Source organism: Triticum aestivum, chromosome 2A (genome assembly GCF_018294505.1).
Source record: "Triticum aestivum cultivar Chinese Spring chromosome 2A, IWGSC CS RefSeq v2.1, whole genome shotgun sequence".
Lineage (NCBI taxonomy): Eukaryota > Viridiplantae > Streptophyta > Magnoliopsida > Poales > Poaceae > Triticum > Triticum aestivum.
This window is the reverse complement of record NC_057797.1, coordinates 19,779,559-19,792,776: the sequence shown is the minus strand read 5'-3', so window position 1 is coordinate 19,792,776 and position 13,218 is coordinate 19,779,559. Positions and strand designations below refer to the sequence as shown.

Here is a 13,218-nt window from a genome sequence, read left to right as displayed (position 1 = left end):
CCGTTTATTGCTTTGGCCGAGTAGTAGATTGTAACTCCAAGAGGGAACGTTATGCTCGATTGTGGATTCATGCCCCTCGATGACTAGCTTGAGTGACAGAAACATGAGTCTAGGGGATGTGCTGTTGCCACAAGGGGGAAAACAACGGTGCTTGTGCCCGCGGGTGCAAGGATTGTTTACTTTACGCAAAGTATTTTAATGCAGTTGTCTGTTGCTTTGAGTTTACACTTTGGGTGGGGCTCGCAACTTAATACCAGCGAGATGTTCTGGATAGATATCTCAAGGTGGATGATTAGTAGTAGATGCAGATGGATTTCGGTCTACTTACCTTGGCGTACTGCCCATGCTTTGAACCTCAACCAATCTTGCAATATAGTTAGCAGTGGTTTGCGCACATAATCCTGTCAATTGCCCAGCTGTAATTTGTTTACCTCGCATAGCTGTTTTATCGTCTTTTGGGAGAGACATCACTAGTGAACGTCATGGCGCCCCGGTCCATGTTCCCATCATTGATCACTTTGCTATTTACTTTTCGTTGCTTTTACTTTCCGCTTTTACTTTCCGCAGCACTATCCATCACCATTACCACTTGCGTTTTGACCCTTTGTAAACTACAAGGCCGGAGGGATTGACAACCTCTCTGTACTCGTTGGGGACAAAGTTATTTGTTTTGTGTGCAGGTCCACGTTGATTGCTAATCCACGGTGCCGTTAGCGATTGACACCTTCTCGTTGAAACTTGGAGTCTCTGGGGATTCGATCCTTGGTATCTTTGCCAAGGGAAAACTTCCGCTACGCTGCATCTCAAACCTTACACTTGGGGTAACCAACGAGGGGCGAGAAGCCATCAGTGATGCAATGGTGGCTTAGGGCTATGACGATTGGACAAAGTTTGGCAAACGGCTAGGTTGTTCAAGTGGGACATGCAAGCTTTCTTAGCAGAATTGTATAGGCGGGTGTGTAGCTAGTAATTCACATTGTAGGTGGGCCATTGTACCTTGCTTGTAACTTGGTACGTGGGCTTCTATACGCCCTTCTTCTATCAATATATGATACACATGCTTATGCGTATTCTAAAAAAAATTTATGGAACGTAGCCACGCCCATGTATAGTTCAATCAACTATAAAGCAAACTGAATCATAGAATCTTGTGTATGACATATTTAAGGATCAATTAATTGTAAAACGATCAATCAAAGTATAAGCCGACCTGAATTTTAGAAAAAAAACAAATTATTAACATCAACTATACCTTTAAAGCTTAATTTTAACATTTTTGCAAAATACAGAATACAGTATGGTTAATGAAGCTCTAATAGCAATAATTTTGATAGTACTTTATTTTGCACTCGGACGATAAAAATAATTGAAATCTCTGTAATTTCTTTTGTTATTTATCTAGTGTGGCAAAAAATAATGACCGTATACCAAGCAGCTAGCTCTGTAAGCTACCAATAAAAAATTGCAAGCGAAGAAATACTCCCTCTGTCCCAAAATAATAAGAACGTTTTTAACACTACAAATATAAATGTTAAAAACGTTCTTATATTTTGGGACAGAGGGAGTAATAATTAGATATCATGACTTCTAAAAGACCTCTACCCTCACTATATACTGTAAAAAAAATTGGAAAATAAATGGAATGTTACGTTTTTTTTTTGAGACATAAATGGAATGTTACTTGATTTGCATATTCGCGAGAAAAAAATGTAGTGACACGAAAAAGGGAAAACAAATGTGGGCCGAACCGAGGATTGGAATTTTGGAAGCACCGACATGTCCGTTCGTGGGCCAGTCCGGAAGGGGCACCCCCTCTGCCGCGGTCACCGACGGGTGGGGCCAGGAGAAGCGTTTCCCATTTCCCTTTCTATTTTCCAGATCTCATTATTGCGCGGCACCTTCCTTCCTGCGCCCGGTCCGCAAGTCAGACAGAGAGGCCGAACGCATCGAGGAGGAGGACCAAATCCCTCATTCTCTCCCGGCCAGCCAGCCTTTCTTCTCCCGCACGACAGCCCTCCCGACGCCGCCGCCGCCGCCGCCGGCGAAATGGCGTCCCGCATCGCCTCCCGCCTCCTCCGACGCTCCAGCCCCGTAAGTCCCCCCGCCCTCTCCCTCCTCCCTGCGCGCCCGCACTACTAGGCTCCGATTGATTTGCCGCGGCGGCCCGTGCGATTTTGCGATTCCGAGGGGGAAAGGGGATTTATGGTTCGCGCGGGTGGTTGCGTGCCTCGATGCGACCGGCCCGATTCGTTTGGCGTGTTCTCGCAGGCCTGTTTCCTCGCGTGATTGGGGATCTATGATGCCTGATTGGGTCGGGGAGGGGATTAATTGCTGCATCCTGTAAGGTTGGGACGACGGGCGCTCAGCGAGGTCTGTGGGACGCGCCTCGCTCGGCGTGATTCGGTGGCTCTGTGTGCGCAGATTAGGGTTCCGGTTCGTGCTCTTGCTGTTTCCCCCCGTTTTTGTGCTCGCGTTGAACGGTCAACCCAGAACCGGCTGCACAGGCAGGCCTGAATATCTGCGGTAGCCGGGTAGGATCCTTCTCTTTGTCCAGTTCGTGGCAGCAGATAGGAATTCGTCTGTGTTTTATCAGGGGGCATGCAATTAACAAGCACTGGATATGTCTGATTGGCTGCTAGTTGTGTAGTATATTGTTCATGGTTATGTCGCATTTTTTGTGCCCTGCCCTACCTGTTAAGTGCCAGTCTGTTGTGATAAAATGTGACCTGTCCTTGTCCCGTTTTATGTGTTGGATTGGCTGCTGCTTAGATAGTACAACGTTGCTATACACACGACGTCCTATGCACGATTTACGGACGATACTAATAATCAAGCCGTTGGTGTTATCAAGCTCTTTGCAGGACACCGTTTGATTGCACATCGTGCATGCATCGTCCATTCACCAGTTGTCCGCGAAGTAGTTTCGTAGATAGTATATTGTTCATGCTTATGTTGCAATTTTCACACCCTACCCTGCCTGTCAAGTGCACTCCGCTGTCATAAAACGTGACTTGTCACTATCCCATTTCATGTCAGTGCAAATAACTAGGGCATTTCGGTGTGCTTTTGACAAGACCTAGACTCTAACTTGTAATGTTCATATTGGCACAAAATGTTCATGTGCCACCATTGTCTCATTGGTTTACTACTGTGCTTTATCTTGATGATTTGATCAGCTGTAGCAATATATCATACGTAAGATGCTATACTTCATACAACATATCTTCGCAGAGTATGCAAGCACCTTGCTGTTTCCCCCCATTTCTGTGCTTATGTGGAACGGAGAATCTAGAATAGGTTGCACATGCTTGAATATCTGGGGTAGGATTGTTTGCTTTGTCTGAATGGCTGCTAGTTACATAGTATATGGTTTATGCTTATGTTGCATTTTTTTCATACCCTACACTACTTGTTAAATGCAATCTGTTGTCATAAATTTTGATTTGTCCCTGCCCCATTCCATGTTGTGCTAATAACTAGGGCATTATGGTGTGCATTTGTCAAGATCTAGGCTCTAAGTTGTAATGTTCATATTGGTGGTAATCCTGCTTGCCGCTGTTGGTCTCATTGGTTCACTACTTTACTTTATCTTCATTTGATCATTTGTAGCAACTAGCAATACAGCAGATACAAGACATTATACTTAATGCAACATGTCTTCACAGAGTATACGAGTACATGGATTATTTTCTTATGTTATCTTTTTGTGCTCACTGTTTCCATTTACTTGCAGACATTAGGCCTCCTGAGGAGCTACACACATGTCAGAAACTACAGCAGTCAACTTTCAGGTTATTTGCTGAACAATTGCTATTTGGATTTTGATCACTGGTTCACTATGGATGACTCTAATACCTTTGCGCTCTCTGCAGGTCTTATTCCAGTTGGTCCCCAAAGCTCAAAGCTGACAAGGTAGGTGGTAAACTTTTGTACTTGGTTGTATTCTGTAGAGGCGTGTTTGACAACTTTGTTGTTTAGTATCATCATCGTAGATGTTAGATATTTTGTCCTGTTCATACAATAAGCTAGTTCCTAATGGCAGTTTCTTTTAAATTTCTAGAAGGAACAATTACTTCCCAAATGCCTCTCCATACCAACTCTGGAGTAGGTCATTCGCATCAGACAATGGTAATGGCAGCTGTTTTCTTTTTTGGGTTATGTCCAACACTATTAAATTGCTCCTGAAAATGTGCTAATTGATTCATGTTGTTCCTTCTGTAGGAGACAAGTTTGAAGCTGTTGTACCTTTCATGGGTGAATCTGTAACTGATGGAACTCTTGCTAACTTCTTAAAGAGTATGCTCTCTCTCCCACCCCTCTCTCTCTCTTTCTGTGAGAGTGAAGGCCCTTCTATTAACCCTTCTTCAATACAGAACCCGGCGATAGAGTTGAGGCTGACGAGGCCATAGCCCAGATTGAAACTGATAAGGTTTAGTGCCTCTCTTAATCATTTTGAATTGTACTCTAAATATGTGTCAAATCGAGTGCCTATGATTTTTAATATAAAACATAGTTTTTCCTTTGTATTCCAGGTCACCATAGATGTTTCTAGTCCTGAAGCTGGTGTTATTGAAAAGGTGGATAATTTTTCTCTTTTTAGCTTCCACTTGTGCTTCTTATCATGGTCTGCCTCTACCTGAGCTGTAGCAAAATTGCTAATTTTCTTTAATGCCATTGCTCCGCAGTTTATTGCTAGTGAAGGTGATACTGTTACTCCAGGCACCATAGTTGCTATCGTATCAAAGTCTGCAGCACCTGCTGAAACACATGTTGCCCCATCTGAGGAGGCGCCCCAAAAAGAATCACCTCCAGTAAAAGCTGAAGAGAAATCACCAAAAGCAGAAGAGAAACCAACAAAAGTAGAACCTCCCAAGAAGCAGGCACCAAAGCCAACTCCTTCAAAAACCTCCCCTACAGAACCGCAGCTCCCTCCAAAAGAGCGAGAGCGACGGGTAAGGCTAATCTGCAATGACTTAAAGTTGTAAAGTTGCATGGAATCAGTTTTAAAGGGATTTGTCTGTAATCTTTTACAATGGTAACTGCAGGTGGCAATGCCCAGGCTTAGGAAACGCATTGCCAACCGTTTGAAGGATTCCCAGAACACATTTGCAATGCTGACCACATTCAATGAAGTTGACATGTAAGCGTGTTGATACTATTTTTTTCTTTCTTATTTAACATTAATTCATGTGGTGCTGACCACATTCACTGAAGTTGATATGTAAGCATGTTGGTAATCTCTTTTTCTTATTATAACATTTGTTCATGTGGTGTGTGGTCATGTTAGTTTTCACTTTTATCTTATCTTTTGTTGTTACTCTTGTGGTATGAATGCTTCACTGCTATGTTTTTAAGGCGGTAAGGCGAGGCAAGGCGCTGGGGGGGCGCCTCACCGCCTAAGCGGTAAGGCATAAGGCAAGGCGGACGCCTTAGAGAGTTCTGAGCAGTAGAATGAAGTAGAATTTGGTAGGCAACTAGGCATACACACTACACATCTTGCACTTGCTGCTGGTTGTAGAGCCCATATAACATCCAACCTCTTTGCACTTCCTCTTCTCCCCAATATCATGCATTATTCTAACCATCCAGGCATCCAGTAACCACTATAAGAGAGGCAGTGAGCAACCAGCAAAGCAGCTGCACAAAGCAGTGAGCAAGTAGCAAAGCAGGAAGCAATGAACAACTGAAAAGCAGCAAGCCATGAACAACTGAACATGGAAGAAACGGATCAGAGGAGGGTGGGGGAGAAGGGGGAGGGAGAGGAGTAGAGGATGGGGGACGTATATCTTGGCAGTTGGCTCCTTGCTGTTGCCTGTTGCTGGTTGCTGTTGTACTGAAGAGGAGGATGAGCTACTGGAGAGGAGGAGGGGGAGGAGGAGGAGGAGCTGCTGGAGAGGATCTGCTGCAGAGGAGGGAGCAGATCTGCTGGAGGAGAGGAGCTAGAGAAGGAGGAGGAGGTGCGTGTGGATTGGGGGCTGTTTCTCTCCCTCTCTTTCCTCCCTCTTACCTGTTGGCGCCAACAGCATCTCTGTTTCCCGCCTAAAACTGCTTCCCTGTCTGGCTGGCAAGCTCAAGGCGTCCAATATGGACCAAGGCGCCAACCTGGACGCCTTAGCAGCGCTTCAGACGCCTTAAAGCTTAAGGCGGACGCCTTACTCAGGCACCTAAGGCAAGCTGGACGCCTTGAGCTTGCAGGGCGCCCTGACGCCTAAGCGTCGCCTAGGCGACGCCTTACGGACGCCTTAAAAACATAGCTTCACTGTACAATTGTTGAACATGGGGAGATGGTGACATCTGGTCCCCATCTAGCATATCGTGAGGAATTTAACTACACCATGTTAGGGTGCACATCACTATATTACCGGTTGCCATCCACTTGCAATATAACAATACACATGTAGTATACAATGATTTATAGAAGAGTGCTCACAGAAATGTCTGCTTGTATTCCTGATCAAAACAATAATACTATTTTCTTGGAGTAGTTAATAGTGGGTATCAATATGTGATTCAGCATATGCTCATCTTTTCGTACATAAGAACTTGATCAATCATATTTTTTCCACCATCAACTGTTACTACAATAACTTGCATGTGTAGATATTGCTTATCACGTGTTTAATATTGATATTATGATGCAGGACCAATTTGATGAAGCTGCGGTCTGACTACAAGGATGAATTTGTCAAGAAGCATGGTGTCAAACTGGGTCTGATGTCTTGCTTTGTCAAGGTAATGTCCAATGTCATGCATCGCCTAACTATTGCTGATTTTATTCAGTTATGCTGATTCTGTTTGGCTTTTCGCAGGCTGCTGTTTCTGGACTGCAGAACCAGCCAATCGTGAATGCTGTCATTGACGGCGATGACATCATATACAGAGACTATGTCGACGTTAGTGTAGCTGTTGGCACATCCAAGGTACTAGAATAACGTATAGTTGTCAGCATGCTGCATTCCTTGGTTTTAGGGCTATTATCTCACTGGCAATCTGAATCTTGTATATTTCAGGGTCTTGTGGTGCCGGTTATCCGAGATGCTGATACAATGAACTTTGCTGACATCGAGAAAGGGATAAACAACCTTGCCAAGAAGGCTACTGAGGGGGCGCTGTCAATTGACGAGATGGCGGGAGGAACATTCACCATCTCCAACGGTGGTGTCTACGGAAGCCTTATTAGCACGCCCATCATCAACCCCCCACAGGTACTGCTGCCTTTCTTTTCTGGTGCTGAGCTGAATCTCTTGAAACAGCATTGCATATCTGATACTTATCTGAATCACAATGCCATGTCTATTGCAGTCAGCGATTCTTGGAATGCATTCCATCGTGCAACGCCCCGTGGTTGTGGACGGCAGCATCCTCGCCAGGCCCATGATGTACCTCGCGCTGACATACGACCACAGGCTGATCGACGGCAGAGAAGCCGTCTACTTCCTGCGCCGCATCAAGGACGTCGTCGAGGACCCGCGGAGGCTGCTCCTTGACATATAAGCTCCATGCGCCGATCTCCTTCACTGCCAAGTGCCTTGTGCTTGTCTGGAAAATAATACCGTGCAAATTTTTGACTGATACAACGAGTTGCGTCCTGGGAAGGATGAAGATTTGAGTTGAGGATATGATAACGCGTTTGTCCTGTTTTCGTTGAGAGCTTCGGGGTGTAGTTCCCTAAACTAAAAATTTGCTTTAATTTTCAATGCAAGAGCAATAGATATATGGTGCCCTTTTGGTCATTATTTTTCTGCAATGCGTTGTGCCCTCTGCATCTGTTTGATGGTGTTCTAGTTCCCATGTGAGATGAATAACCAGTATGGTTTTGCTTTAACAGTAGAGGTCTCTAGGATTGGTGTACCCGCTTCCCAGATCTGTAGTTTCTGTAGATGTAAACAAGGTCCTCACGTAATGGGAGCCTTGGGTACAATAAACAAATTGAAGTTCATCGGTCCAGTCGGTTTTGTAAGACAGAGCCTTGGGTACAATAAACGATCGATGCAGAAACTTGCAGCCTTTGTAAGACTAGTAGGGCCCAGTTCTTTTGGCCGATTCTTCTAGAATCTTGAGAATCGGGCTTCCCTAGAATCGGTGGAGGGTCGATTCTGGGAGAAGCTGGATGAAGGGTCGATTCTCAAGATTCTGGGAGAATCGGCCGAAAGAACTGGGCCAGTCGGTTTTTCTATTCTGCACAGCTTCACTGTAGACTGGTCAATCGTGTCCTGCACTTGCAATAATTCTTAATTCATGACTGCGAGGCCTGACTACCAGTGTCTATCTTCATGAACCGTTCTACCAATGTGGCAGGGTCAAGGATGCCCACATTAGGATAAGACGGGTCCAGCAACAGTATATCTGCATCCTGTGGTCTGACCTCTTTTAAGAACGTTTCTTAATTTGAGCAGTGCATTAGGGCGCCCAGCTCAACAATTCTGGCCCTACTGCTTGTACTAGGCACCAATTACACACATCAATGCCTACACGCACGCAGAGTGTGCACCGAGTGAAAAGGCTATCTCACTCTTGCCGTATTTTGGGTGCGCCTGAACTTCTTTTTTCCTCTCCGAAAGTTGCTACTAAGAAACTAGGGAAAAAAAAATCAAACTATTGGTAATCCAATATACTACTCACACAATGTAGGGATATCCCAGAAAATTTTAAATTGCGTTGGTAATTCGGCCCATTGTAGGTGTCTTTTCCCCCACTTCTGTTTTCTCAAGCTGTCTAGAACTACAGATGCCACTTTCATGATATTCTCCTGAACTTTCCTCTGTTTTGAGACGAAGGTTGGCTGTTTTTTCAGAGGACAGGGGTAGGCTTGTCAGTTTGCTGCAAACCCATTCCGTTTTTCTTCCATGTCACCCAGGATTCAGAGCTTTCCAGAAACCAAGTTCAATTCTGACCTCTACTTTTCTGTATCGCATCCGATGAACAATATGCATTGCTTACCGAGAGAACCTGATACGCATGCGATCTGTGACGGCTGTAATGGCAGTGTAGTCTGTCAAACAATCTTTTGCCCCAACAGCTTTACCTGTCCAATGTACACAACGAAGACTTGAAATAGCCAACAGATTTAGGACCAGCTTGAGTGTCTCTTTCTTGGATCAGAAAGCTCGAGCTACACGGCTCAATATCACAGAAAATGCACAAAAGAAATCAAACTGTATACCGAGAATGTTTCGGGTTTCGACACCAAGTTCAGTTCGCTCGAACAAGAATAAAAGGCTCCGTATTTGAAGTGCGGAGAAGGGCTTCAGGTTCCAGGTTCAGTTCCGGCTCTGCGTCATGGAAGGAAAAAAATGTCAATCTGAATCCAGGTCACAATGACAGGTTCAAAACTGCACTTCAGAAACCAACACAACCAACATCCAACAAATTTTGACTCGCTGAATAACAAAATTCAAATAAACTAAGGAGTTGCCTACCAAATTTGACTCGCTGTGCTTTGCGATGTCACCAAATTAGACACACCGGTGGGCGGTGGCGGCTGCCAATGGTTCAGTCTGGCGTCTCAGCGTACCACATGGTGGTTGGTTGGTGGCGGCCGACGGAAGCGCCACATCTCAGGACATAAAGAGCAGGGGACACCAGAGACGCAACACAGCCGGAGATGTATACCACGACTGGCAGCGAACAAGTCGTTTGTACCATGTAATATAAGAAGTTATATAAGGAGCAGAAAAGCAAACAAATGTGCAATTGGTGGTTCATCTGCTAGGCTGGTGGCGAGCGAAAACATATCTTCTCCATTTCTCCAGCCAGAGCCGGAGACTCGACTAGTCAACTTATTTGAAGCCCCCTGATCCCAGGGTAAGGACACATCACATCCTACTGGAAGTTGTCTTGACTGCATAGTGTTCAGTTGGAATTCTATGCTAAACCTGTCCCTCTTTTGAAGAGTATGTCCTTTTTATGTGTCTTGAAGAATATGTTTATTTTGCTCTGATTTATCATGTGCTGAATGCTTTCTTTTTCTTCAGGAAAAGCAGTTTTTTTTGTGTGTGTTCCTGACAGAAACAAAACATATTGAGCTATCTCTGGAAACAAAGTGAAATTCTTTGAATTTAGTGCATTGAGAGAAACGAAATGCTGCTTGATTTATTCCAGAAAGTAATACTTTTCCCCTTCTGCTTTAGTGGAGAAGTCGGTCAACAATGTACAGCTCTCCCTCTTGATGTGTTGGATGTTTAGTTGTGTACCAATCGAATGGCCTCACTTTTCTCCAGTAGGACCCACCATATTGACCCAAGACCAAACATGAAAAAGACTCTGGGACTATATGTTCTTAAGTTCTTTGGCACTTGCTTCGATTATTCATATTTCATAACCTATCCGGCCATCCCTGAGAGGAGGGTGCCTCCACCATGCTGCCTCACTCCCTAGTACTCTGCCTCTTCTTCCTCATCCCAACCTCCACGTCCTACACCAACGATGGCTTCACCTACAATGGTTTCTCTTATGGCATGCTCCGGCTTGATGGTGTAGCTTCAATTGCAAGCAGAACACTTATGCTAACTGACGGTACTCCCCAGAGTGTAGGACGAGTTTTCTTCGGAGGCCGGTTTGACTCTATTTCCTCATTCTCAACAACCTTTGTGTTCGTCATCACTCCTCCTTACTCTGATCTAAGCGGGCATGGGCTTGCCTTTACGATTTCCGCCACGACGGACTCTTTATTGGGCGCCCTCCCGTCTCAATACATGGGCATCTTCAACCTTGAAAACGTCGGTAATGTCACAAATCGACTCTTTGCTGTTGAGCTTGATACCATCCAAAGTACAGAGTTCAGGGATATTAATGCTAACCATGTTGGAATCGATGTAAACACCTTGGTGTCTATCAATTCCCACACTGCTGGATACTACACCCCAGATGGCACCTTCTCTCCCTTGACACTTATTAGTGGTAAACCAATGCAAGTATGGGTGGACTATGATGGCAATTCACACCACGTGAATGTCAGTTTAGCACCTTACTTAGAGCAGAAGCCTCAACGCCCACTGCTATCCAACACTGTCAATCTTACATCTGTTTTGCCAAGCTCGGTATATGTTGGCTTTGCCTCTGCAACTGGCCCCGTAAATTCCATACACCGCATTATCGGCTGGAGTTTCAATCCAAATGGGGAGGCTAAACCACTTAACTACTCAGTCTTGTCTGAAGTTATACAAGATGTTCGACGCGATGCTCAAAGTCGCTCCCATATCCCTAAGGGTGTTCTTATACCAGTTGTTATTATATCAGTGTTCATCGCAACTGTTATTATTGTTGGTCTTTACGTTTATATGAAGAGAACAAGGGAAAGTGGTGACTGGGAAATCGATTGTGGGTCATCATCCTTCACATATAAAGATCTTGCCGCCGCGACCAACGGTGTCAGTGACAAGATGCTTCTTGGGAAAGGTGTACAAAGGGCTGCTACAAACCTCGAAGCAAGATGTTGCCATCAAGCGGGTTTCACCAGAGTCAAAGCAGGGGATGAAGGAATTCATAGCTGAGATAACCATCCTAGGCCATCTCCGGCATCGCAACCTTGTGCAGTTGCTCGGTTATTCTCGCCACAAGAGCGAGCTCCTTCTGGTTTACGATTACATGCCAAATGGCAGTCTTGATAGAGTTTTGCATAGTCAAGATAAGCAGACTGTAGGCTGGGTTCAGAGATTCAACATTATAAAAGGCATTGCATCTGGTCTTTGCTACCTCCACGAGGATTGGGAGAAGGTGGTCATCCATCGAGACATCAAAGCAAGCAACGTGCTCCTCGACAATGAAATGAACGGTAGACTGGGTGATTTTGGTCTGGCAAGATTACACAACCATGGTACAGACGCCCACACCACGCATTTGGCTGGCACCTGGGGGTACATTGCTCCTGAGCTAGCTAGGCTAGGAAGGGCAACCAAGGCAACTGATGTCTTTGCATTCGGTGTCTTCATGTTGGAGGTTGCTTGTGGGAGGCGTCCAATACAGGTGAATGATTCTGATGGTGACCCAGTGCTGCTCACAGACTGGGTGGTCGATGCATGGGAGAGCGGTTCGATCCTCAGAACGGTAGACCCAAAATTAGAAGATTATGTCAGGGAGGAAGCAGAGTTAGTGCTAAAGCTTGGCTTGCTCTGCTCACACCCGGTACAGAGTGCTAGGCCATGCATGCGCCTAGTTATGCAGTACCTTGTAAGGGATGTGCTACTCCCGGATTTCCAACCATGTTTTTTGAACCTTACTAGCAGGGATGAAGAATTTGGGCAGCATATCCTGTCATGCCCATCTGTGGCGACGACCATAACAGGACTTTCTGGAGGAAGATAATGCATATTTTAGGTATGATTGCAATAATCTGTGTTGTGGAATTTCGTATGAAGGATTAGTTACAACTGAAAACCAAGTATAGTTTTTATGAACTAAGGGTACAGATAAAGCTTTCTTTTCTGGATGCCTCTCATTTGATATCCTTTGGAGGATGCAGCTATGTATTGTACTTTGGTGATTATCCTTTTGCGATTGAAGTTATGTGTTAAACTCTTCCTGCGTGGTGTAGTCCACTAAACTATTTGCTTTGATTTCAGTGAAAGATAAATAGATATGATGCCCTTTTGGTTACTGTTTCTTGAATGCACAAAGCAATCTTCTCTCTGTGTCGTCTATTCGATGGATGGTATTACGCTGTTTTAGTTCCCATCTGGGATAAAATAGTATGGTTTTGCTGATGAAACCACTATGATGGGTGTACCCCCGGTCAGATAAGGCCATGAATTATCCTCCCTGTCATACTAGTAATGTTATTTGTACTAGTTTCTCTAGGTTTACGTATTTAGCCATTGTAAACAACAAATCTCTACTGCAATTGGAGGGACAACCAATAAATGACATTCAGATGGAAACATATAAAAACTTATGCAAGACTGTACCAATTGCACTGCAGGGCCGAGTCAGTTTTTCTTTTCTGCACTGTAGGCTGGCCAATGATGTCTTAAATCCTCACTCCAAGACCTATTTAAGAGCGTTTCTTAATTTGAGCAGGCCACTAGGGGGTCCAACTATCGTGATCAGTGGCTTACTTGCATTCTAGTTACTGACACTGCAAGCCCTGAAACCGCGCATCATCGACTCGGCCCGTGACACTGCAAGCAATTGAAAATCTAAGCATTCCCCTATACTCCCTCCGTTCCGAATTACTTGTCATCCATTTCTACGACAAGTAATTCCGAACGGAAGGAGTACTTG

At 44.8% G+C, this 13,218-nt stretch overlaps 1 protein-coding gene and 1 pseudogene across 2 annotated transcripts; both read left to right on the top strand.

The window, feature by feature from the left end:
* Window positions 1-1,875: 1,875 nt before the first annotated feature.
* Window positions 1,876-7,747, top strand: LOC123187089 (dihydrolipoyllysine-residue succinyltransferase component of 2-oxoglutarate dehydrogenase complex 1, mitochondrial). Of its 2 annotated transcripts, XM_044598858.1 has the most exons (13): window positions 1,876-2,091; window positions 3,734-3,791; window positions 3,873-3,912; window positions 4,061-4,128; window positions 4,222-4,296; window positions 4,374-4,429; window positions 4,533-4,577; window positions 4,686-4,952; window positions 5,046-5,140; window positions 6,642-6,732; window positions 6,810-6,920; window positions 7,011-7,205; window positions 7,303-7,747. In XM_044598858.1, exons 1-13 carry the CDS (start codon window positions 2,047-2,049, stop codon window positions 7,492-7,494), a joined length of 1,338 nt encoding a protein of 445 aa, XP_044454793.1. In that variant the 5' UTR covers window positions 1,876-2,046; the 3' UTR covers window positions 7,495-7,747. The 2 variants fall into 2 exon arrangements, with proteins under 2 accessions (XP_044454793.1, XP_044454792.1); XM_044598857.1 differs by having other exon boundaries at window positions 3,734-3,912.
* A 2,580-nt stretch (window positions 7,748-10,327) lies between these two features.
* Window positions 10,328-13,218, top strand: LOC123187088 (L-type lectin-domain containing receptor kinase SIT2-like; annotated as a pseudogene).